At 46.2% G+C, this 24,415-nt stretch overlaps 2 protein-coding genes across 3 annotated transcripts in view; one reads left to right on the top strand and one right to left on the bottom strand.

Moving 5' to 3' along the window:
* Nucleotides 1-266: 266 nt before the first annotated feature.
* On the top strand, nucleotides 267-2,318 carry pdf (peptide deformylase, mitochondrial). 2 transcript variants are annotated; one of them, XM_033035616.1, is made up of 3 exons: nucleotides 267-345; nucleotides 382-874; nucleotides 1,961-2,318. In XM_033035616.1, the coding sequence occupies exons 1-3, from the start codon at nucleotides 292-294 to the stop codon at nucleotides 2,128-2,130; spliced, it is 717 nt and encodes a 238-aa protein (XP_032891507.1). In that variant the 5' UTR covers nucleotides 267-291; the 3' UTR covers nucleotides 2,131-2,318. The 2 variants fall into 2 exon arrangements, with proteins under 2 accessions (XP_032891507.1, XP_032891506.1); XM_033035615.1 differs by having other exon boundaries at nucleotides 267-874.
* A 4,167-nt stretch (nucleotides 2,319-6,485) lies between these two features.
* vps4a (vacuolar protein sorting 4 homolog A) overlaps nucleotides 6,486-24,415 on the bottom strand; it is a 34,057-nt gene continuing 16,127 nt past the window's right edge. The window contains exons 5-11 of the mRNA XM_033035614.1: nucleotides 22,319-22,438; nucleotides 17,843-17,999; nucleotides 10,544-10,692; nucleotides 9,470-9,551; nucleotides 9,152-9,371; nucleotides 7,458-7,598; nucleotides 6,486-6,919 (exon numbers count right to left, since the gene is read on the bottom strand). Of these exons, the coding sequence (XP_032891505.1) occupies nucleotides 6,818-6,919; nucleotides 7,458-7,598; nucleotides 9,152-9,371; nucleotides 9,470-9,551; nucleotides 10,544-10,692; nucleotides 17,843-17,999; nucleotides 22,319-22,438 (971 nt within the window). The 3' untranslated portion in view covers nucleotides 6,486-6,817. The remainder of the gene's footprint in view (nucleotides 6,920-7,457; nucleotides 7,599-9,151; nucleotides 9,372-9,469; nucleotides 9,552-10,543; nucleotides 10,693-17,842; nucleotides 18,000-22,318; nucleotides 22,439-24,415) is intronic.

The following is a 24,415-nucleotide window of genomic DNA, read 5'->3' as shown; positions in this document are numbered from 1 at the left end:
GGCTTCCTCCCCACACGCCCTCAATGGGCGTGGCTTCCTCCCCACACGCCCTCAATGGGCGTGGCTTGCGTCACGCACGCCCTCAGTGGGCGGGGCTTCAGCCCCGCACACCTATGGGCGGGGCCTACGCTGGCCACCGGGCCGGGGGCAACAACAGACGCGCCCATTGGACGGTACGGGCGAATTCCCTCAGTGGGCGGGGTTACCACAGGCCCGATTTCCGGGGCGTGACCTAACTGGATTGACCCCGTTCATGGGGCGTGGTCTCACCAGCCCCCGCCCCTCGCCGCCATGTTCCGGACTCGCGCGCTCTCGAGCCTCCAGCTGCTGCGCGGCGCCCTGTTCCCGTGCGCGCGCCCGGGGCTGGTGCACGCGCAGTGTCCGTGCGCGCGCCCGGGGCTGGTGCACGCGCTGGGCGGCCCGGCGCGGCGCTACCGCGTGGAGCAGCGGAGTTACTGGCAGGCGCTGCGGCGGCGTCTGCTCGGCCCGCCGGAACCGCCCTACCGCAGGCCGTGCCTGGTGGGGACGCCGGTGTTGCGCGCCGTGCCCGCGGACCAGGTGCGCGGCCCCGAGGTGCAGCGGCTCGTGCACGCGCTGGTGGCTGCGCTGCGTCGGGCTGACGCGGTGGGGCTGAGCGCGCCCCAGCTCGGGGTCGCGCTGCGCGTGCTCGTCCTGGAGGTGCCCGAGCGCGTGCTCGAGGCCGAGAATGCGCGCGTCCGCGAGGCGCGCGACATGGTGGCCGTGCCCCTGCGCGTCATCGTCAACCCGCGGATCCGCGTTGTCGACCCGCGCCCCGTCCTCCTGCCCGAGGCCTGTCACAGCCTCCCCGGCATCGCCGCCTGTGTGGCCCGGCACCGCGCCGTGGAGGTGACAGGTGGGCCGGACCGGACCGTGCCGGGGTAGTGGGGGTTGGGCCGTATATAGTGGGGGTTGGGCCGTATATAGTGGGGGTTGGGCCGGGGTAGTGGGGGTTGGGCCGTATATAGTGGGGGTTGGGCCGTATATAGTGGGGGTTGGGCCGTATATAGTGGGGGTTGGGCCGTATATAGTGGGGGTTGGGCCGGAGTAGTGGGGGTTGGGCCGTATATAGTGGGGGTTGGGCCGTATATAGTGGGGGTTGGGCCGGGTATAGTGGGGGTTGGGCCGGGGTAGTGGGGGTTGGGCCGGGGTAGTGGGGGTTGGGCCGGGGTAGTGGGGGTTGGGCCGGGGTAGTGGGGGTTGGGCGGTATATAGTGCGGGTTGGGCCGGGTATAGTGGGGGTTGGGCCGGGTATAGTGGGGGTTGGGCCGGGGTAGTGGGGGTTGGGCCGGGTATAGTGGGGGTTGGGCCGTATATAGTGGGGGTTGGGCCGGGGATTGGGCCGTATATAGTGGGGGTTGGGCCGGGGATTGGGCCGTATATAGTGGGGGTTGGGCCGGGGTAGTGGGGGTTGGGCCGTATATAGTGGGGGTTGGGCCGTATATAGTGGGGGTTGGGCCGGGGATTGGGCCGTATATAGTGGGGGTTGGGCTGGGGTAGTGGGGGTTGGGCCGGGGATAGTGGGGGTTGGGCCGGGGTAGTGGGGGTTGGGCCGGGGATAGTGGGGGTTGGACCGTATATAGTGGGGGTTGGGCCGTGGATAGTGGGGGTTGCGGGTTCCAAGTGCCCCCCCCCTTTCTTTGACCCCGCCTTGTTTGTGTTGCAGGGCTGGACAAGCGGAGGTAGAAGTTTGAAGGGGGTGGGTGTCCCGGGCCGCTTCCTCTGACCCATCCCCCTTCTGTTGCAGGTCTGGGACGAGCTGGAGAGGGGGGTGGGAGGAAAGGTTTGGAGAGGTCTGGTGGGGTAGGAGGGGTTTGGAGTCAGGTGTCCAGGGCCTAATTCCTCTGACCCCCCCTCCCCCGTGTGTTGCGGGGCTGGACGGGTGGTGGGTGATGGTGGTCTCCATGGGTCCCACACTCTCTAACCCCCTGTTGTGTTGCAGGGCTCGATGAGCAGGGGCAGCCGCTACGCTGGACGGTATCAGGCTGGACAGCACGGATCCTGCAACATGAGGTGGACCACCTGGATGGGCGGCTCTTCATCGACCTGATGGACAGCAGAACCTTCCAGAACCTGCGCTGGCAGGAGGCGCTGGAGCGAGCGTCGTGGTGATGCTGCCATGCAGAGATGCAGGAACCGGCACAGCAAGATCCCATTGGCAGTGGCTTCCCTATCACTGAAGACAAGCAGCCCCTGAACCCTGCGTGGCCACATTGGGAAATGAGTGGTTCAGTCAATGACACATTTTACAAATCCACCCAAATGTGGGAAACTGAATAAAATTCACCAGAAGCTGTGAACAGTGAACTTTTTACAGTTGATCTGAAATGGCTTCAATATTCCTGGGGGAGACTGAGCTTGTGTTTTACTGACACACGTGCCGGAGTAGATTCACTTCCTCCTCAGTGAGGAATTGTCTGTCAGAGAATCTATTATATAATATCAAGGGGGGGTAGTTAGCGTGTGTGTGGGGGTGGTTAGTGTGTGTGATGCTGCATGCCGTCCCCCCACCGCAACCGGGCATTGGAGGAACAGACCCAACGGGTCTGCACTTGGTCTAGTATCTCTGTGTGTATGTCATTTTGCCTTTGAAACGTATTTCATCGAAAACCAGACACAAAAATGCGGAGAATTTTACATATTTCGGTAGGGATTTAACTTCAGAAATCCACTCCTTGGTCAATTATTTCCCCAGATTTTGTATAAAATTGTTCACAAAACTCAATTGTTCACACCGCTCACCAGCTGCTGACGTCACAATGCCTACATGCCCATCAATCCAGGCCTATCTGCGTTCTGGCCCCGCCTCTCGGCCGCTGTGGATTAAAGGCGCAGAGATATCGAGAAAGATCTGCAGAACAAAGATTCTATAGCTGCGTTCCGCTACAGCTTCTTTGTTCTACAGATCTCGGGGCAGCGACTTCTCACGCGCTGAACTTCTCATAAGTTCTGCAGCTCCGTTCCGCTACCGCTGAACTTTCTCCTCACTGCCGGCGCAGCTCGCAAAGCCCCACCCGCCTGCGCACCCCTCCCATCCCCTGCGTGCTCATTCCAGCGAAGGAGGACTGTGAGTAAGATGGCCAGAAATCACAGCGATACAGGGTAGCGTTTTTTCTAAAATCAATATACAGCGCAGACAGAAAGTGGTCAAGATGAGACTTTTAATTATATATATATATATATATATATATATCTCTGTGTGTGTATCTATATATATGTGTGAGTGTGTATATACCCCCCACACACACACCCGTTGGGTCTGGTCCCCGAACGTGCTTCAGACCCCAGAGAGTTTCCAGAGAGAAGCCGGTGCTTCTTTGCTGTGAACGCTCGCTCCTGGGCAAACGCGTCTTGCCCTAGCGGCTTTAATGGGCTGTTGTCAGCTGGCAGTTATCAACGGCTGCGGGCGTCGCGAGGCCGAGTTACATCAACACCCCGATGCGCGCTGGCATTTGGCTCTCTGACTCCTTCTCGAACATGCAAGTTCTGCAGATCCGGAGGACAGGCGAGATCCTGGGGAGGTGGGGGAGGATTGAGGGAGATGGGGGAGGTGAGGAGGGAGAGTGGAAATAGAGGGAGAGGAGTGGGGAATAGATGGACTGCCCCCACCCCTCTCCCCACTCTTCCCCCTCCCTCCCCACTCTTCACCCTCTCTCCCCTCCCCTACCGCCTCCCCTCCCCACGCTCCCTCCCATCTATCTCCCTCTCTCCCCTCCACCCCCTCTGTCTCTTGCCCTTCTGTCTGCCCCTTTCTCTCTGTCGCTCCACATTCTCTCTGCTCTCACTCTCTACTCCCCCCCCCCCTCTAGACACGCCTGTGAGTTGGGGGCTATGCGTCAGTGGATAGGACGGTTATGGGGTAAAAGGAGCAAATTAATAATATTAATATAACATCAAGGGGGGTAGTTAGTGTGTGTGACGCCGCATGCCACCATACCCCCCCCCCCAGCACACGTTGAGGGAACAGACCCAACGGGTCTGCACTTGGTCTGGTATCTATTAAAACTCTGTGGGGGTGTATGTCATTTTGCCTTTGAAACGTATTTCCTCAAAAACCAGACACAAAAACGCAGAGAATTTTACATATTTCGGTAGGGATTTAACTTATGATTTCAGAAATCCACTCCTCTAGATTTGGTCAATTATTTCCCCAGATTTTGAATTAAATTGTTCACAAAACAGCAAAAAAAAAATAAATCAAACTGCTGCACGAGTCACAGTGCCACCTCACAGATGTCCAATCACAATGGCATACACTTCCGATGTCTCTAATAGGCAGAATAAATGCTATAAAAATGATCTTCCTCCCACAAATTATCTATTTCAATCAATATACCTACCTAAAAAATGTTTTAATAATCTTGATTCTCGGATTACAAAATTTATCTTGGATTATAAAACACATAGAAATTGGGTGCCGCAGTCGCTTCAGACATTCCAAGCCGCTGAAGAGTGTTCACCCGACGCCGATGTTCCATCTTCCCGGCAATGAGGGCCTGAAAACATCGGACTGGCTGAGGAGGCCACAAATAGGCCCCGACCTCGGGTGGACTATGAGGAGGAGGAGAACTGGACTTTTTGGTGCCTTCCCTCAGTGGATTCTGCTATGGGGGGACGTTTCATGTTGAATCCTATAGTGTAACCATATAACCATATAACAATTACAGCACGGAAACAGGCCATCTCGACCCTTCTAGTCCGTGCCGAACACATAATCTCCCCTAGTCCCATATACCTGCGCTCAGACCATAACCCTCCATTCCTTTCCCATCCATATAACTATCCAATTTATTTTTAAATGATAAAAACGAACCTGCCTCCACCACCTTCACTGGAAGCTCATTCCACACAGCTACCACTCTCTGAGTAAAGAAGTTCCCCCTCATGTTACCCCTAAACTTCAGTCCCTTAATTCTCAAGTCATGTCCCCTTGTTTGAATCTTCCCTACTCTCAGTGGGAAAAGCTTTTCCACGTCAACTCTGTCTATCCCTCTCATCATTTTAAAAACCTCTATCAAGTCCCCCCTTAACCTTCTGCGCTCCAAAGAATAAAGCCCTAACTTGTACTGTGTCTTTTTTCTTTTTTCTTTTTTCTTTTATATGGATGTATGGAAATCTAATTTCTTCTCTGTAAAAAGCACTTTGGCTTCAACGTGATTTGATTTAAAAGTGCTATATAAATAAAAATTACTTACTATAGAATTCATAAACGACATCTATGCAAACCTACAGAAAAGGGCAGATTGGCTCTCCCCAATTTCTTATACTATTATTGGGCAACAAATATTAAAAAAGTAATGTATTGGCTGGATAACGCATGCCAACAGGTAGACTGGTTAATAATGGAGAGAGTTGAAGTTGAAGAACACACTATATGATAAAAATCCGATTATTCACAGCACTTTACGAATCTGGAGACAAGTAAAATCAACTTTTAAACTAAGAAATGTATCACTTCTTTCACCAATAGCTAATAACCCGTCATTTAAGCCATCTATTATAGATAAATTTTCTTAATAATATTATCAGGAGAAATATTCTACAGCTCCGTTCCGCTATAGGATCTTTCTTCTGCAGATCTCGGATCAGCGGCACCTTTTCCTCACTGTCGGCGCAGCTCGTGAAACCCCGCCCCTCCCAGCTGTGGGTTTCCAGAGAGTCAGAAGCCGGTGCTTCTTTGCTGTCAATGCTCGCTCCTGGGCGAACGCGTCTTGCCTTAGCGGCTTTAAACGGCTGTTGTCAGCTGGCAGTTATCAACGGCTGTTGATACCGCTATAGGATCTTTGCTCTCTACCCGTCACAGGGGACGATCGTTTAACCCCCCCACCGGCCCGGCTCTGCTCTGTCACGCTGGCGGAAGCCACGATCGGTCCCCCCGCTGCTTTTCACCGTCCACCGTCCTGTCCCTCTCCTCTCTCTCCCCCCTCTTCTCTCTCCCTACCCCCTCCCCTCCCTTTCTCTCCTCTCCCCCAACCCCCTGCCCTCCCCCACCCTCAACCCCCTTTCCCCCTCCACACCCTCCCCTACCCCCTTCCCTCCACCCACCTCTCCCTTCCCACCCCCTCTCCCCCTTCCCTCCCCCTCTCAGCCCTCCTTTCCCCCCCTCTCCTCCCATCCTTGCTCCCCTCCTCCCCTCCATCCCACTGTCTCTCCCCATTCTCGCTCTGCCCTCACTGGGAGGGGGGGGGGCTATGCGCCAGTGGAAAGGGCGGTTATGGAGTAAAAGGAGCAAAGTAATAATATTTATATAATATCAAGGGGGGTAGTTAGCGTTTGTGCGGGGGGGTAGTTAGTGTGTGTGACGCCGCATGCCGCCACCCCCCCTCCCCCGCAACCACACATTGGGGGAACAGACCGAACGGGTCTGCACTTGGTCAGTGACTAATAATAAGCGCACCTCAAAAATGCCAGTAAGTGGCTGCTGAAAGACAGGAAGCAGGAATAAAGATATGTGAATCTAGATGGAATAGGGAGCAGCAAGAAATCATTTTATTTTAAGGCTCTCAATCACTGAATAAAAGGAAATCTCAGAACCTTTACAGAGATGGGAACAAGTAGGTACAAAGGGGTTTCTGAGCTCCGATGATGTGACGATCATACTGGAGTTTTCTGCCTGAAGCCAATGGATAGCAAAGTGTCTTCAGTAAAACAAACCAAAGTCAGCCGGTGAAATGGCAGCAATTGCAGGTTTCCCTCCCACTCTGTGGCAATAGCACCTGAAGCTAGTTTCACTCTTGGACAGACAATTCCACTCGATTTCAGAGTGGAGTCAACTGGACGATCCAGTTTCAGAGACGATTCAGCCTTCTTGCCCAAAATCCTCTGTAAATTTCTTCACCTTGTGAAGATCGTCAGAATTGACAGTCGGCCGAGTGGTGGCCAGTGAACGGAGCATATCGACCTGCACAAAGAAACCAGACGCAGGATTAGAATCACAGCGCAGTCCCACCACAGGGAAAGCCTGACCCTGACATGATTTACACTTCAAGACCAGTAGCTGGAGGCTTTGGTCAGCTCCAACAGCTGCTGTAACGGGAGGCAATGAGGGAGCCTGGACAGACGGTAGCCACTCACCACTGGACCAGAGGAGGTCGTTGAGGAGAGGCACCAAGCTCCAGGGAGGGGAAGTGTCAGCGGAAGGGCTCCTGACCTCTGGAGGAGGGATGTGCAGCCTCAGATTACAGGGGAATTGGTGGGCAAGACATACTGGGACAAGCAGGGAGGCACATGGTCAAAGGGAACATAATGATCTGAATAAGAACACACAACCTTGATCCCAGTCCTACCTCTCACACTCCCCTGAGGTCTGACTGCTGTTGGCATAAATGTTAAGCGGAGGACCAGAGACTGAGAAAGAGCAGCCTCCATCACTCCACCCCTTCATGTATTCTAGTCATTGCATCATTACAGCACAGAGGGACAGAGAGAAGCAGCCTTACCATGCAAACCACGGGCTCCAGTAGCTTGTCACTGGGAACATCCACCCAGGTCAACTCAATGGCAGCCGGGTCCCCTGGCGAACAGGGCGTCAGAAGGTCATCCACCATCACATTTGGGTTAGTCCTGGATGGACCTTGCATCTGATGAGAAGAGATCGGAAAATGAACACTACTTCGACCTGAGAGCAACGCAGTGTGATTATTTCTAAACAAGCAGCTGGTGACAGACCAGGCCCACCAAACTCGCACTCTGTGGCATTCTCTGCAATCAGAAACCACTGAGGAGTGAAACATGGTGATCAGTCCCCAACGCTGCTGTTGTAGGTTCACCTGCAGCTTTGTGCTTTCCTATCAATCTTTTTTAACAATAACTTCAACAATATGGTCTTTCTTGACAAACAATGCATAAAGCGCTGTCAGTAGCTTACTCATTCCACGAGGTTCCACCAGCAAATAATTAGTTGAGGAGACATCGCGATAAGCCATGCCTGGCACAAAACAACACAGAAGCAGGCGCTTCAGCCCACAATGCCGTCACATTGCCCAGTTAATCTCCGCCTGCAGGTGATCATATTTTCTCCATTCCCTTCATATCCATGTGCCCATAAAAGCCTCTTAAATGCCATCTCTTAAATATCATGCCTGCCTACACCACCACCCATGGCAGCTCATTCAGGTATCCACTACTCTGTGTAAAAAAACCTGCCCCATACATCATTTACATTTTGCTGTTCTGTCTTTCTAGCTATGCCCTCTGGTGTTTGACGTCTCCATCCTGGGAAAAAAGTTCTGACTCTCATCATTTTATAAACTTCTAACAGGTCATCCCCTCAACCTTTGATGCTCCAGAAATAATATTCCATAGAGTCATAGAGTGATACAGTGTGGAAATAGGCCTTTTAGCCCAACTTGCCCACACCGCTAACATGTCCCAGCTACACTTGTCCCACCTCCCCGCATTTGGTCCATATCGCTCCAAACTTGTCCTATCTATGTATCTATCTAACTGTCTCTTAAATATTAGGATAGTCGCTGCCTCTACTATCTCCTCTGGCAGCTTGTTCCATACACCCACCACCCTTTGTGTGAAAATGTTACCCCTTTTCACTTTAAACCTATGTCCTAAGGTTCTCGATTCCCCTACTCTGGACAAGAGACTGTGCATCTACCCGATCTATTCCTCTCATGATCTTATACACCTTGTCCCAGCCTACTCAACCTCTCCCTATAGGTCAGGCGCTCTAGTCCTGGCAACATCCTCGTAAATCTGTACCCTTTCCAGCTTGTCAACATCTTTCTTATAACATGGTGCCCAGAACTGAGCACAATACTCTAAATGCGGCCTCACCAATGTCTTATACAACTGCAACATGACCTCTCAACTTCTATACTTATTACTCTGACTGATGAAGGCCAATGTTCTAAAAGCCTTTTTGACCACCTTATCTATCTGCAACTCGACCTTCAAGGAACTATGCACCTGTACCCCTAGATCCCTCTGCTCTACAACACTACCCAGTGCCCTCACATTTCTCTGTTTAAATTCCATCAACCATTCCTCAGCCCACCTGGCCAATCGATCAAGATCCTATTGTCTAACGGCTCCTTCTAGTCAATGCCTCTAATACGGGAATCCTTCCTGCATCCTGTTACCTTTCCTGCACCCTATACAAAGCTTCTGCGCCCTCTCTTACCTTTTTAAAATGGGTGGCTGACTGCACTTTGCGCACTGGCTGCATTAGTGCATCACGTACAATGACGCCGATGTCCGCTCCAGAGTATCCTTCTGTCTTTCTGCCAAGTTCCCTGAAGTCAGCCTCTGTGAGGCAGTGTGGGGTTGTGCCTAGATGTATGTTAAACATGTGCACTCTGGCTGGCTCCTCTGGCAATGGGATATAAATCCGCTTCTCAAATCTTGACAGAATAAACAAAATAAGGCATTTGTAAATGCTTTCACATATTGATTGAAACTATCTGGAAAGTTTGGCGTCAGATGCTAAGCTGATGCTGACCTCCTGCGAATGGCAGAATCCAGCACCCAGGGGATATTAGTCGCTCCCAGAACCAAGATTCCATCACTGCTATTCCCAACACCTGAAGAAGTGAAACAAATTATTTGTGAATAAAACACATAAATGCAGAGTAACCAGGCTCCCATTCCAATGGATTAAGGTGTTTACAAGCTAGGAAGCAACAATTCATAGCCTAAATGCAAGGTGCTTGAGTAAGCTGATCCCAGATCCAGTGGGTCCAAACACTGGCACAAGCAGACATCAATCACATGAATTACAAGCAAGACAAGGTTACTCCATCTGATCGACCAGAAGGTCAACTCTGCGCTTAGACCAACCCCTTTAACCTTTCAAACTGCAACCGTTTGCCCTCGTGCTTATGAAGAACATTCTTGTCTGTCTTGAAAATATTCAAAGACTTCCTCTACCGTCCTTTAAGCAAGTTACAACGACACACAGGATCCACATCTGAATCAAATGGGCCAATAGACAATAGGTGCAGGAGTAGGCCATTCGGCCCTTCCAGCCAGCACCGCCATTCAATGTGATCATGGCTGATCATCCCCCATCAGTTCCTGCCTTCTCCCCATATCCCCTGACTCTGCGATCTTTACGAGCCATATCAAGTTCTCTCTTGAAAGTATCCAGGGATCGGCCTCCACTGAGGCAGAGAATTCCACACTCACAACTCTCTGTGAGAATATGTGTTTCCTCGTCTCCGTTCAAAATGGCTTACCCCTTATTCTTAAACTGTGGCCCCTGGTTCTGGACTCCCCCAACATCGGGAACATGTTTCGTGCCTCTAGCGTGTCCAAACCCTTAATAATCCTTTGCTTGTATATCCACAATTGGTGTAAGAAAAACAAAAGATTCAAGTCTAATGATACAAGCTCCATCACTTGACACGTTCCTATTTAAAACTTGCTAACTTTGTCAATATTTCCAAATGTGGGATTTTTAACCCCTCTACAGAAATATAAGTACTATCAGTGAACTTGCCCAGAAACTAGTAAATGAAACAGGTGGATATAAAGTGCATTGTTCAGGCCAGGTGTGAAACGGGCTCTACCGTACCTTGCATCTGGACCAGAAATTCTGTTTTGATGCGCCGGGCGGCTTCACTCTCATTCTCATTCCTGGATCCACAAAGAGAATCGACCTCATCAATAAATATGATGGAAGGTCGGTGCTGTCGGGCCAACTCAAATAGATTTTTCACAAGTCTGAGGGGAGATAGGGAAACAAACATCACACAAAACCCCAGAGCGCCTTTCAAGGATAATGGGATTTAAAAATGATTTCAGGAAAGGCAAGGCAAGGCAGATTGGCCTGGACTGAAACCATCCATGCCTTCCATGTGCTGAACATGTTTTAGACTCCTTGAATGAATTTGAAAAGAAAGTTCAAATTTGTAATCAGCTCGTCAATCAGCTACATCCTGCTATAGAAAAGTTGTTATTAAGCTGGATAGAGAGCAGAGAAAATATGAGAAAGAATGTTGTCAGGACTCAAGGATCTTAGCTGCATGGAGAGATTGGGCAAGTTAGGACTTTATTCCTTGGAGTGCAGGAGGCCGAGGGGTGCTCTTATAGAGGTGAATGAAATCATGAGTGGAATAGATAAGGTATACGTGGTGTCTTTTTCTAGGTTCGAGGAAATCAAGAACTGGAGGACATTGGTGTCAGGTGAGGGGAAAGATTGAATAGGAACCCGAGGGGCAACTTTCTCAGAAGTAAGCTGGTGGGCATTTTGAATGAGTTGCAGAGGAAGTAGTTGAGGCAGGCACTACAACAACGTTTAAAAGACATTTGGACAGGTACGTGGATAGGAAAGGTTTAGAGCAGGGGTGGGGAACCTGCGGCCTTCTAGGCCATTAAGTGCGGCCTTTTGAATGAATCCAAATTTTGTAGAACAAATCCTTTTATTTTTATTAATGTTTTTGTTCATCTTTTATTATTTTTATTTTAATCTTGAAATGAAAGTATTTAGAATACCAAAGAGTAAAAGAAGATTCAACGAAATAATCCTCCCCGACTGACGGCCACAATTAAAACATTAGTAAGTCATGAGGGCTATTTTAACACCTGTTATGCTCATGATTTAATTCTAATGCCACTCTAGAATGTACGTTAACCTCCCTGCCTGACTGGCGCCACCACCGCCTGACGCTGGTTGACGAAAGGGAAAATGTCGGGGAGAGTCCGCTGGCCGTCCAATCTTCAGTATTATCAACATTTGATAGCGGTGCACGGGGCTTTCCGTTTGAAACTGAATTTGAGAATAGTTAAACAGCGTATTTGTTTGACCGTATTTTTTATAATTATTTATAAAGGGAAGCCATTTAGCAATGTAGAAATCATAAAAGAATGCATTGTCGAAGTTGTAGGATGCTTAGACCTCGATAAGGTTTCAAAGTACAAACAACTGCCTCTTTCAAGGAGAACTATAACTGAATTAGCCTCAACGTAACAGAACAACTTCACGCAGGAAAATATATATAATTCAATCGCTTTGGATGAATCAACTGATACTACTGACTCGGCACAGGTTTTATACTTCATTCGGGCCATATCAGAAGATTTTCTTTGCTACGAAGAGTTACTCGCTTGGGCTTGGGTAGAACACGAGGAATAGATTTCTTCAACAACTTTCAAGATAAATGTCGTGAAGTTGGACTGGGTTTGGTTAATTCAGTGAGTGTATGTTCAGACGGTGCACCTTCCATGACAGGAAAACGTGAAGGGTTTATTGCACAGATAAATTAGATAAAATAGAGGATGCACAGATATTATCAGATCCAAATGCTCTCATTTCTTTTCATTGTATCTTACATCAGCAAAATCTCTGTGCTAAATCTATTATTTTAAGTGACACTTTGCAACAAGTTATAAGTATTGTTAACTATATTCGTGCAAATGCGACACGGCATCTTCAGTTTCGTGATATGCTAAAGTTGGACGATGAGGCATTCAGTGTGGATTTGCCGTATCATTGTAAAGTGCGTTGGCTATCGCAGGGACAGGTGTTAGCAACGTTTTTTTCTTTGCGAGAAGATAGTTAAATTTCATGAAGAACAGAATCAGCAATGTGAATTATTGAAAGAATTCTATAGAAATACTGCATTTCTGTGTGATATCAAAATGAATGTTTCTTTGCAAGGTAAAACTAAGTCTCTATATATGTGGCAATAAAATCCAAGCATTTCGAAAAAAGCTATATTTTTTCAAAACTCGTCTTCTTCAACTTGAAATTTCGGATGAACATTTTCCTGTGTTAGCGAAGGTCATTGTTGAGCAGGAGGATTCATGTGAATCATTTGAAGAATACGCAGCTGTTATAGAATTATTAATTAAAGAATACAATGAAATGTTCACCGACTTTGAGAATCATGACATCACACTCAAATGAGCATTTCAACCTCACCTAGTTGATGTCTCCAAGGCTCCTAAAGAACTACAGATGGAATTGATTGAGCTCTCAGAAGATGACATTTTAAAGTCCTTACTTGACGCTACAAAAGATCCAATTGAAATATGGAGAAATGCAATAGAATATCCACGTCTTCGGCAACATGCACGAAAAATGCTTTCTTGCTTTTCAACCACTTATTGCTGCAAATCTACATTCTCCTACCTAACACATACCCATCTAGAAGATCAGCTGAAACTGCGTACCTCCATCTTGCAAACAAATATTCAAATGCTTTCCCACAAAAAGCAGTCACAACAAAGTCATTGAAAAGTTAGTTAACTTTAGAATGAACACATTTTTTTCATTTTCTTGAAGTTAGTACAGTAGTTAGATTTTTACAAAATATTGTACATTTTGAAGTATATCTAATTGAAGTTTCTTGGATGCGGCCTTATTAGATTACAGCTAACTTACTGCGGCCTACAAACATGAAAAGATTCCCCACCCCTGGTTTAGAGGGATATGGATAAAATGTGTGCAGGTGGGACTAGCTTTTTGGATGGGGATCTTGGACGGCATGAACAAGCAGGGTCAAAGGACCTGTGCTGTGTGACAATGCTGCAGAAGTATTTGTAAGCACATGAGAGAGAGGTGGTGCAGAGTACATGAGTATCCTGCAGGATTGTGAAGAGGATGAAGCAGGCCCTGTGGATAAAGCAGAGATGAACAGTATGTGTTTGGTTCTCTCCCCATTTGCTCAAATCTCCGCATTTCTGATTCTTCAACACCCAAATTCCTCATGCCCTGATTTTTCATCTTTACAGGCAAAATAGAATTTTCTTAAAACACACCCTATTTATGTCCCTCTCCTCCAAGATGCAACTTAAAACCTACTTCTTTGCGTAGCAAGTCACAGTGCGAACTCCATCATCAAGTTCGCTGACGACACCACTGTTGTGGGGCGTATCACTGATGGGGATGAGTCAGAGTACAGAAGAGAGATCGAGCAACTGTCCATATGGTGCCAGCGCAATAACTTGGCCCTCAACACCAGCAAAACCAAGGAACTGATTGTGGACTTTGGAAGGAGTAGGATGGGGACCCACAGACCCATTTATATCAACGGGTCGATGGTTGAAAGGGTCAAGAGCTTCAAATTCCTGGGCGTGCACATCTCTGAAGATCTTTCCTGGTCCGAGAACACTAATGCCATTATCAAGAAAGCTCATCAGCGCCTCTACTTCGTGAGAAGATTACGGAGAGTCGGTTTGTCAAGGAAGACTCTCTCTAACTTCTACAGGTGCACAGTAGAGAGCATGCTGACCGGTTGCATTGTGGCTTGGTTTGGCAATTTGAGCACCCTGGAGAGGAAAAGACTACAAAATACAATACCATTAGTTTCAATATAATTATGGAGAAGGTCAGAACTGGACCTAGGGTTGAGATTTTTGATTGGAGAAAGGCTAACTTTGATGAGATGCGAGATGATTTAAAAGGAGTGGACTGGGACATTTTGTTTTATGGGAAAGATGTAGAAGAGAAATGGTGGACATTTAAAGGGGACATTTTAAGAGTACAGAATCTTTATGTTCCTGTTCGGTTGAAAGGAAACAGTAAAAATTGGAAAGAGCCCTGGTTTTCAAGGGAAATTGGTCATCTTGTTCGGAAAAAGAGGGAGATCTACAATAATTATAGGCAGCATGAAGTAATTGAGGTGCTTGTGGAGTATAAGGAATGTAAAAAGAATCTTAAGAAATAAATTAGAAAAGCTAAAAGAAGATATGAGGTTGCTTTGGCAAGTAAGGTGAAAGTAAATCCAAAGGGTTTCTACAGCTATATTAATAGCAAAAGGATAACGAGGGATAAAATTGGTCCATTGGAGAAACAGAGTGGGCAGCTATCTGCAGAGCCAAAAGAGATGGGGGAGATATTGAACAATTTCTTTTCTTCGGTATTCACCAAGGAGAAGGATATTGAATTATGTGAGGTAAGGGAAACGAGTAGAGTAGTTATGGATACTATGAGTTTCAAAGTAAAAGAAGTACTGACACTTTTGAAAAATATAAAAGTGGATAAGTCGCCAGGTCCTGACAGGATATTCCCTAGGACATTGAGGGAAGTTAGTGTAGAAATAGCCGGGGCTATGACAGAAATATTTCAAATGTCATTAGAAACGGGAATAGTCCCCGAGGATTGGTGTACTGCGCATGTTGTTCCATTGTTTAAAAAGGGTTCTAAGAGTAAACCTAGCAATTATAGACCTGTTAGTTTGACTTCAGTGGTGGGCAAATTAATGGAAAAGATACTTAGAGATAATATATATAAGCATCTGGATAAACAGGGTCTGATTAGGAACAGTCAACATGGATTTGTGCCTGGAAGGTCATGTTTGACTAATCTTCTTGAATTTTTTGAAGAGGTTACTAGGGAAATTGACGAGGGTAAAGCAGTGGATGTTGTCTATATGGACTTTAGTAAGGCCTTTGACAAGGTTCCTCATGGAAGGTTGGTTAAGAAGGTTAAACTGTTGGGTATAAATGCAGGAATAGCAAGATGGATTCAGCAGTGGCTGAATGGGAGAAGCCAGAGGGTAATGGTGGATGGCTGTTTGTCGGGTTGGAGGCAGGTGACTAGTGGGGTGCCTCAGGGATCTGTGTTGGGTCCTTTGTTGTTTGTCATGTACATCAATGATCTGGATGAAGGGGTGGTAAATTGGATTAGTAAGTATGCAGATGATACCAAGATAGGGGGTGTTGTGGATAATGAAGAGGATTTCCAAAGTCTACAGAGTGATTTAGGCCATTTGGAAAAATCGGCTGAAAGATGGCAGATGGAGTTTAATGCTGATAAATGTGAGGTGCTACACCTTGGCAGGACAAATCAAAATAGGACGTACATGATAAATGGTAGGGAATTGAAGAATACAGTTGAACAGAGGGATCTGGGAATAACCGTGCATAGTTCCTTGAAGGTGGAATCTCATATAGATAGGGTGGTAAAGAAAGCTTTTGGTATGCTAGCCTTTATAAATCAGAGCATTGAGTATAGAAGCTGGGATGTAATGTTAAAATTGTACAAGGCATTGGTGAGACCAAATCTGGAGTATGGTGTACAATTTTGGTCGCCCAATTATAGGAAGGATGTCAACAAAATAGAGAGAGTACAGAGGAGATTTACTGAAATGTTGCCTGGGTTTCAACAACTAAGTTACAGAGATAGGTTGAATAAATTAGGTCTTTATTCTCTGGAGCGCAGAAGGTTAAGGGGGGACTTGATAGAGGTCTTTAAAATGATGAGAGGGATAGACAGAGTTGATGTGATCAAGCTTTTCCCTTTGAGAATAGGGAAGATTCAAACAAGAGGACATGACTTCAGAATTAAGGAACAGAAGTTTAGGGGTAACATGAGGGGGAACTTCTTTACTCAGAGTGGTAGCGGTGTGGAATGAGCTTCCAGTGGAAGTGGTGGCGGCAGGTTCGTTGGTATCATTTAAAAATAAATTGGATAGGCATATGGATGAGAAGGGAATGGAGGGTTATGGTATGAGTGCAGGCAGGTGGGACTAAGGGAAAAAAGTTGTTCGGCACAGACTTGTAGGGCCGAGATGGCCTGTTTCCGTGCTGTAATTGTTATATGGTTATAAAAAGTAGTAAACACTGCCCAGTCCATCATCGGCTCTGACCTTCCTTCCATCGAGGGGATTTATCGCAGTCGCTGCCTCAAAAAGGCTGGCAGTATCATCAAAGACCCACATCATCCTAGCCACGCACTCATCTCCCTGCTACCTTCAGGTAGAAGGTACAGGAGCCTGAAGACTGCAACAACCAGGTTCAGGAATAGCTACTTCCCCACAGCCATCAGGCTTTTAAACCTGGCTCGGACAAAACTTTGATTATTAATAACCTATTTTCTGTTATTTGCACTTTATCAGTTTATTTATTCATGTTATATTATGGTATATGGACACACTTATCTGTTTTGTAGTAAATGCCTACTATGTTCTGTGTGCTGAAGCAAAGCAAGAATTTCATTGTCCTATACAGGGACACATGACAATAAACTCACTTGAACTTGAACTTGATCCAAGCTTTAGGTTACCTTTATACCTGTGTGTGTCATAGAGCCATACAGCACGAACACAGGGCCTTTGGCCCAACTCATCTATGCCAACCAAGATGCCGCATCTCAACTCGTCCCATATGTTCGCATTTGGCCCATATCGCTGTAAACCTTACCCGCCATATGTCAAATTTGTTTGATAAAGGCTTGTGTAAAGACACAGAATAAATGGAAGTTTTTCTAAAGGTGTGGAGTTCAATCTCTCTAAAGATCACAGACAGCAAAGTGCCAGATGAACTACTGGAATAGAGAAACAAACAACTCACTAAGATTTTTCTACTGTTTTTTTCAGCTTGACTATCCTCTGAGTAAAAACTATTTATCCAGATGCTTTGGGTAAATGTGTTCTCTTATGAATTCTATTTGTACTCTCCGACTTCACTTTCCCAAAACAACATTCTGATGAATCTTGCAAGAATGATTCCCTCATAGTTCCTACATAGATGCAATGGCCACTGTGTCTCTGGCTTTCACCCTGGCTCCTCTCTTTTAAACTGGACACCAGTTGTGGAGCCTGATCTGCCACGAAAGTCACCACAGCCTCCAATCTAACCTTCACACTCACCACAGCAATTCCTCATCATTTTCCTTTGAAGTGTGATTTTGATTGTGAAGATAATTTTAGGTTGGTGGGTGGTGTTGTAGAAACACATGCAATCTGTTTCTCCGTGTTTTCTGATCTAACAACAGGTGGCGACATCACCAAGCATTTATTTCTGTAGATTCATTAAGTACCTGCCTCTTTGGACAATCAATCGGGGGGGCAAATGTGTAACTCTGTCGAGTGATGGAACTGTTCCTGACATAGAAGCTCATGGAGTGCAGATATCAGAGGTCACTTACTTCTCACTTTCTCCTAACCATTTGGACATGAGGTCAGATGAAGATACAGAGAAGAATGTTGAGTTATTGGCCTCTGTTGCTACAGCTTTGGCTAGGTAGGATTTCCCTGTACCTGGAGGGCCAAACAGCAAGATCCCACGCCAAGGTGTTCTTTTACCTACAAACATGAACAGACCACAGCAACAATTAGATAGCCCCAGTCACAATCCTACAAAGATTGCAAGGGACAAGAAAACATTTATTTTCAATCGCAGAATCATGTACAATTCATGCCACAGGGGACAGCTACAGTATCTGGCCCATCATCTCCATGCCTCTACAATGGAGATCCATGCCTCTACAATTGGGCATTCCTGTCCAGCCCTAGCCCTGTAACCTTGTAGTTTATGGCTCTCAGAGCACTCATCAAGGTAACCCTTAATTATGGTGAGAATCTCTGATGCCACCATGCTCAGGCAGCAAGTTCCAGATGTCCATGTCTTTCGTCGAAGAGCTTTCCACATCTCCACGTTATTCACTCCTCCACTATTGGACCTCTCTGCTCAAAGTGTGTCACCTTCATTATGCATTCCTCAAATCTGCCCTCAGTCTCTTGCCCTGAAACATCCAACCATGACAATCTCTCCTCACAATACATCTCGAGCACTCCCTGTTCCAACTATAAACCTGTGGTGAACTCGTGCTTCTATCACCAGCTTCCCACGGTGCGGTGATCAGAACTGCACACTACTCCACCAATGGCCCAACTAACATTGTATCCATTACAGCTGCCTTCACAAGAGGGCAGAGAGTCTTTGTGAAATCTACTATTTTCTTTCACACGCTTAGAAATAAATCTTTAGGACTTGACTTGATTTTACCTGGCAATGTTTTTTTCAGGCTGCTTTGTCTGTCAGTTTATAGTAAAACTACACATAGGAACAGACCCTTCATCCCATGAAGTTTGTGCTGACCATGATGCTATATGGTCAGCCTGCACATGGTCTACATCCCTCCATTCCCTGCATACCCACATACCTATCTAACAACCTCTTAAATGTCACTGTCGTATCTGCTTCCACGACCATCCCTGGCGGCACATTCCAGGCACACACCACTCTGTTAAAACAAGCACTTGCCCTTCACATCTCCTTTAAACTTTCCCCCTCTCACCTTAAGCCTATAGCTTCTAGAATTTGACATTTCTGTCCAGGGTAGAAGACTGAGCATCCTATCTATCCCTATCATAATTGTACATACTTCTGTCAGGTCTTCCCTCAACCTCCAACGCACCAGAGACAACAATCCAAGTTTGGAATCCAATCTAATATCCTTGGGATTTTCTCAAATCTTGCGCGCAAAACCAATTTGTGGCCCTTCTAACTGCCCACCTGAGTTATTTCCTGCTTGCTTTATATTCCTCAAAGGCCCTGTCCGATTTCATCTTCTTAAACCTTACATACACTTCCTTTTCCTTCTTGACCAAATGTACAACATCTTTGTCCATCCATGGTTCCCTTACCTTCCCTCCCTACTAGAACATCCAGCTATCTCTGAACTCCGCAACTGGCCTTTAAATGCATCAGTTGTGGACTTAGTCGATACCTGCTCCCAGGTTACTCTCCCCAGCTTCGACTTAATAATGTTGTCATCTGTCTTATCCCAATTTGGTGCCTTATCTCAAGGCAGACATCCTTATTCATAACTATCTTAAAATGTACGGAGTTGTGATCACTGTTCCACTGAAATACCAGTTACCTGGCCAGCTTTGTTTCCCAATCCAAGGTTTTCTGCCTCCTTTCCCACTAAACATATCATTCCTGTAGCTGGGCAACCAAAACTGCACACAATTTTCCAAGTTCAGTCCACCAACATCTTGTGCAGATGTACCATAACGTTTTAACTCTTGTACTCAAGCCGGCAGACTCTGAGTACTGTCTCGCTGCTTTCAGGGAGCTATATACTTGACCCCAAGATCTATTTGTTATACAACACTCCCCAATTCTCTGCCCTTCACTACATGTCCTGGTTTAACACCACTTCAAAATGGTCCTGGTTTAATGTTAAAATGCACCACTTCATATTGGTCTAAATGTAATTTGATCTGCCATTGCTTGACCTACTTTCCCAGTGGATCTACATCCTGTTGTAACCTTAGCAACATTCTTCACTGTCCATTAAACCAGCAGGTATCATCTACAAACCTACATTCTTATTCAGTTTATTAATATACATGTCAAACAGAGGCAGACCAAGCTGTCATCCCCGCCGCACACCAATGGTCAAAGGCCACATCCTGACTCCTTCTTTCAGTCAACATTGTATTCAGTCGGCTAGTTCACCCAGGTTCTCATGTCATCTGACCTTCCGAACTAGCCTACCCTGCAGGACCTTTGGTCTTTCTGTTAGACATGACGTCTTGCTCCTTTGTTGAAGTCACGTGCTTCTCTTCAGCCTCTTGCTGTCCTCTGTGACTGAGAGTACGGTTCAGTCTCTACGCTGGACCACAGAAGAGCAGCTTGCTCAGGTCAGGATTCCCCTTCAGCCATTTCTTGGCTGCCTTCAATTCTCTGCCTTTCTATTATCCTGGAGAAAGTGAGTAACATCATCCAGTGATCCAACCATCATGTCTCTGAGAACCTCACAATGTTGCCAGCTCTGATGGACAGTCTATTAGCAGTACCTCAGGATGCCACAGCTGGAAGTCTGAGCTTTGAGTCTGCAAATGACTACCTCTCCCAGAAATGTTAAACATCACCAACCATTATAGACACAGGTATATCCTGACGGTGTAAATGGTTGAGATATTGGGAGAAACTAGAACTGTGGGCTGTTGTTCAATAGCGTGTGGCTCCATTTAATATGTGGATGAGCAACAAATAAAATACATTGAATATTTTTGCAGCAGCAGTAGATTGAAACTTAGTTAAAAAAGATGTTGCAAGGTGGGTCGACAGGAATGTGGTTCTAATCAAATTGGCCATGACATTAAATGGTGACGCAATGGGATTAGTACAGATGGGCAAAAAGGTCGGCATGGATGCATTGGGCTGAAGGGTCTGTTTGCTGTCTGGCTCTCTGAATCCTGCTCCTAATTGACATCCTGGTTCAATTTTCCACCCTAGTAACATCTGATTGAAGCTGATATTTTCTCAGGGTCTGTCTTGACCCATGAGAAGAAAGTACTTACTTAGGCTGATCTTGCACGTCACCACTGATCTCTGCTAGTTGACAGCTTCTTTCACTCACATGAGGTAAACCACTTCTTCAACCTACCTGCCATTTTTAAGTCCTGTACACAGACCACAAAATCTGTTTGCTCTTGTCCACCTTTCAGAACTGTGCCCTCTAGTGGATACAGACATGAGCGCAGAAAATGGCCCTTTGCCCACTACGTCCACTAATCGTAGTACTTGGTCTGTAGATCTCTATGCCTTGGCAATTCAAATATTTGTCTGGATATTTTGTGTCCCCTCTTTGCACTCCAGATTTCCCTTCAGTAATGTAATGTTAATCTATATTACAATATTGGAGGGAACTGGCCAGTAGAGCTTTCCCCAAGAGCCAACTTTGTGGTCCTTTATATGTAAAAAGACTGACTGGCAGTGATATTATGGAAGACCGGTGAAATGCAGCAATATAAACAAGTCCACCATCCCTGCAGGGAGATTTGCTCTTGCTGTTGGGAAGGGTTTAAACTAATTGACTTTTAAAAATAATTAATTAAATTCAGTGATTAATTAAACTGATACAGTAGCACATCAATCAGCTGGAAAGTACACCAGAATATTGGCAGATTGGATTTAATCCAGACAAGTGTGAGGTGATGCTCTTTGGGAAATTAAATTACAGTAAAACATAAAGAGTAAATGGCAGGGACCTTAGAAGCATTGATGGACAGAGAAACCTTGGAATGCTAATCTATACCTCTGAAAGTGATGACACAGGTGGAACAAAAGTGAACAAGGTATTTGGCACACTTGCCTTTGTAGGTTGAGGCAATGACTAGTAGGCAGTGTTAGAACTGTACAAAGATTGTTTAGACCACTCTAGGCACTGGAAGTTTTATGTACAGTTCTGGTCGCCACCTTGATGTGGTGGCATTAGAGAGAGTGGCGTGAGTAGAAGAGATTTTTCTGGAATGGAGGGCTGTTATTAATACGAGAGAATCTAAAAGGGTGACCTTATGGGATGTTAACAGTTATGAGGGGAACAAGAGGATAGTCCCTGGGTAGGGATCAAAATCTAGACAGCACACGTTTAATGTGAGAGGGCAGACGTTTTCCTTTCCACCCAATCCCAATGAAGGTCTTTAACCCAAAACACAAACTCTAATTCTCTCCAAAGATGTAACCCACAGTAAAATAATTCAGCAGTTACATTTTATGACCATTTCCCAGAGAGAAGGCAGAAAAGATACAAAGGTCAGAACAAGGGACAAAAGTTGAGCAGGGATAAAATGTCAACTAAGATTCGCTGCCAGCTTTAAAACCATACCTGTGAACAGGTGAGGGAATTTGATGGGCAATATCACTGCTTCCTTCAGAGCCTCCTTTGCTACCTCCAACCCTGCCACGTCATTCCATCGTACATTGGGCTTCTCCATCACAATAGCACCTGGAAAACAAGAATCAAATAAAGAAACCAAGTTCAATTAAAATTAAACAAAAATCTGTCTGCTTCATGGGATGTCAACACATATGAATTATCATAAATAGTGGCCCACAAGAGGTCTAAAGAGCTGAAAGAAATTAACAAAGGGACATAGATTTAGGGTGAGCGAGGATATTTTAGAATAGATCTGGGGGGACCTTCTTCACCCAGGGAGTGCGAGTACCTGGAATGCATTGCCAAAGAGATGCTGGAGGCAGAGTCACATCAGTATTGCAGAGTCCAGGTGATCACGTGAATAGTCATTAAAGACCAACGATGAGATTCACACAGACTGGTGCTCAGTGGACATGGTGGGCAAATGGTCTGTTATAATGCTTCATCACCCGAATTTGTCAAAATAAATCATTAACAGAGAAACTAATTCAGCCGAAAGCCGATAATGCGCATGAAGCTGCCGAGCTGTTTGCCAGGGTGTTGGACGTGGCCATGGAGACAGTGCAGTGCAGCAGATTTTACCCTTCACAATTCCATGCTTTGTTTATTGGCGTGTCTTTATTATTGTCACATGTACCAAGGTACAGTAAAGAGCTTTGTTGCGTGTTATCCAGTCCAATCATGCCATACACGAATACAATAGGTAATGCACTGAAAAAAATATCCATACAAGTCAAGTCAAGTCAAATCAAGTCAAGTTTATTCGTCACATACACATACGAGATGTGCAGTGAAATGAAAAGTGGCAATGCTCGCGGACTTTGTGCAAAAAAACAAACAAACAAACTACAAACAGAATGGAACAGAATCACATATTCTTTTACATATTAAATATTGTGGGCGGAAGGAAAAAGGGAAAATAAAAACCAGCAATTTTTTTAAAAAGCAGCAGAGTGGTACAGTAAAGTTAGTCCCTGGTGAGATAGGAGCTTACAGTCCTAATGGCCTCTGGGAAGAAACTCCTCTCAACCTCTCCGTTCTCACAGCATGGCAACGGAGGCGTTTGCCTGACCGTAGTAGATGGAACAGTCCGTTGCAGGGGTGGAAGGGGTCTCCCATGATCTTATTGGCTCTGGAGTTGCACCTCCTGATGTATAGTTCCTGCAGAGGGGCGAGTGAAGTTCCCATAGTGCGTTCGGCCGAACGCACTACTCTCTGCAGAGCCTTCTTGTCCTGGGTAGAGCAATTCCCAAACCAGATTGTAATATTTCCGGACCAGATGCTTTCCACAGCCGCTGAGTAGAAGCACTGGAGGATCCTCGGAGACACTATATACAGAATATAGCCTTGCAACCAAGTGAATGGAAGCCCACTATTTCAGAAGAGGGAGATTGAAAGCAGGGACAGACAATAGACAATAGACAATAGGTGCAGGAGTAGGCCATTCGGCCCTTCAATGTGATCATGGCTGATCATCCCCAATCAGTACCCAGTTCCTGCCTTCTCCCCATATCCCCTGACTCCGCTATTTTTAAGAGCCCTATCTAGCTCTCTCTTGAAAGCGTCCAGAGAACCTGCCTCCACCGCCCTTTGAGGCAGAGAATTCCAGACTCACTACTCTCTGTGAGAAAAGGTGTTTCCTCGTCTCCGTTCTAAATTGCTTACTCCTTATTCTTAAACTGTGACCCCTGGTTCTGGACGCCCCCAACATCGGGAACACGTTTCCTGCCTCTAACGTGTCCAAACCCTTAATAATCTTATATGTTTCAAAGAGATTCCCTCTCATCCTCCTAAACTCCAGAGTGTACAAGCCCATCTGCTCCATTCTCTCAGCATATGACAGTCCTGCCATCCCGGGAATTAACATTGTAAACCTACGCTGCACTCCCTCAATAGCAAGAATGTCCTTCCTCAAATTAGGGGACCAAAACTGCACACAATACTCCAGGTGTTGTCTCACTAGGGCTCTGTACAACAGCAGAAGGACCTCTTTGCTCCTATATTCGATTCCGCTTGTTATAAAGGCCAACATGTCATTTGCTTTCT

The sequence above is a fragment of the Amblyraja radiata genome, chromosome 17, assembly GCF_010909765.2.
Source record: "Amblyraja radiata isolate CabotCenter1 chromosome 17, sAmbRad1.1.pri, whole genome shotgun sequence".
NCBI classification, from domain to species: Eukaryota; Metazoa; Chordata; class Chondrichthyes; order Rajiformes; family Rajidae; genus Amblyraja; species Amblyraja radiata.
This window is presented reverse-complemented; position numbering and strand designations above follow the sequence as displayed.

Excerpts from the sequence above, each read along its gene's own strand:
- pdf (XM_033035615.1), top strand. The coding sequence starts at position 292 with ATGTTCCGGACTCGCGCGCTCTCGAGCCTCCAGCTGCTGCGCGGCGCC. Across the intron at positions 875-1,960 it reads CCGCGCCGTGGAGGTGACAG|GGCTCGATGAGCAGGGGCAG; the intron begins GTGGGCCGGACC and ends GTTGTGTTGCAG.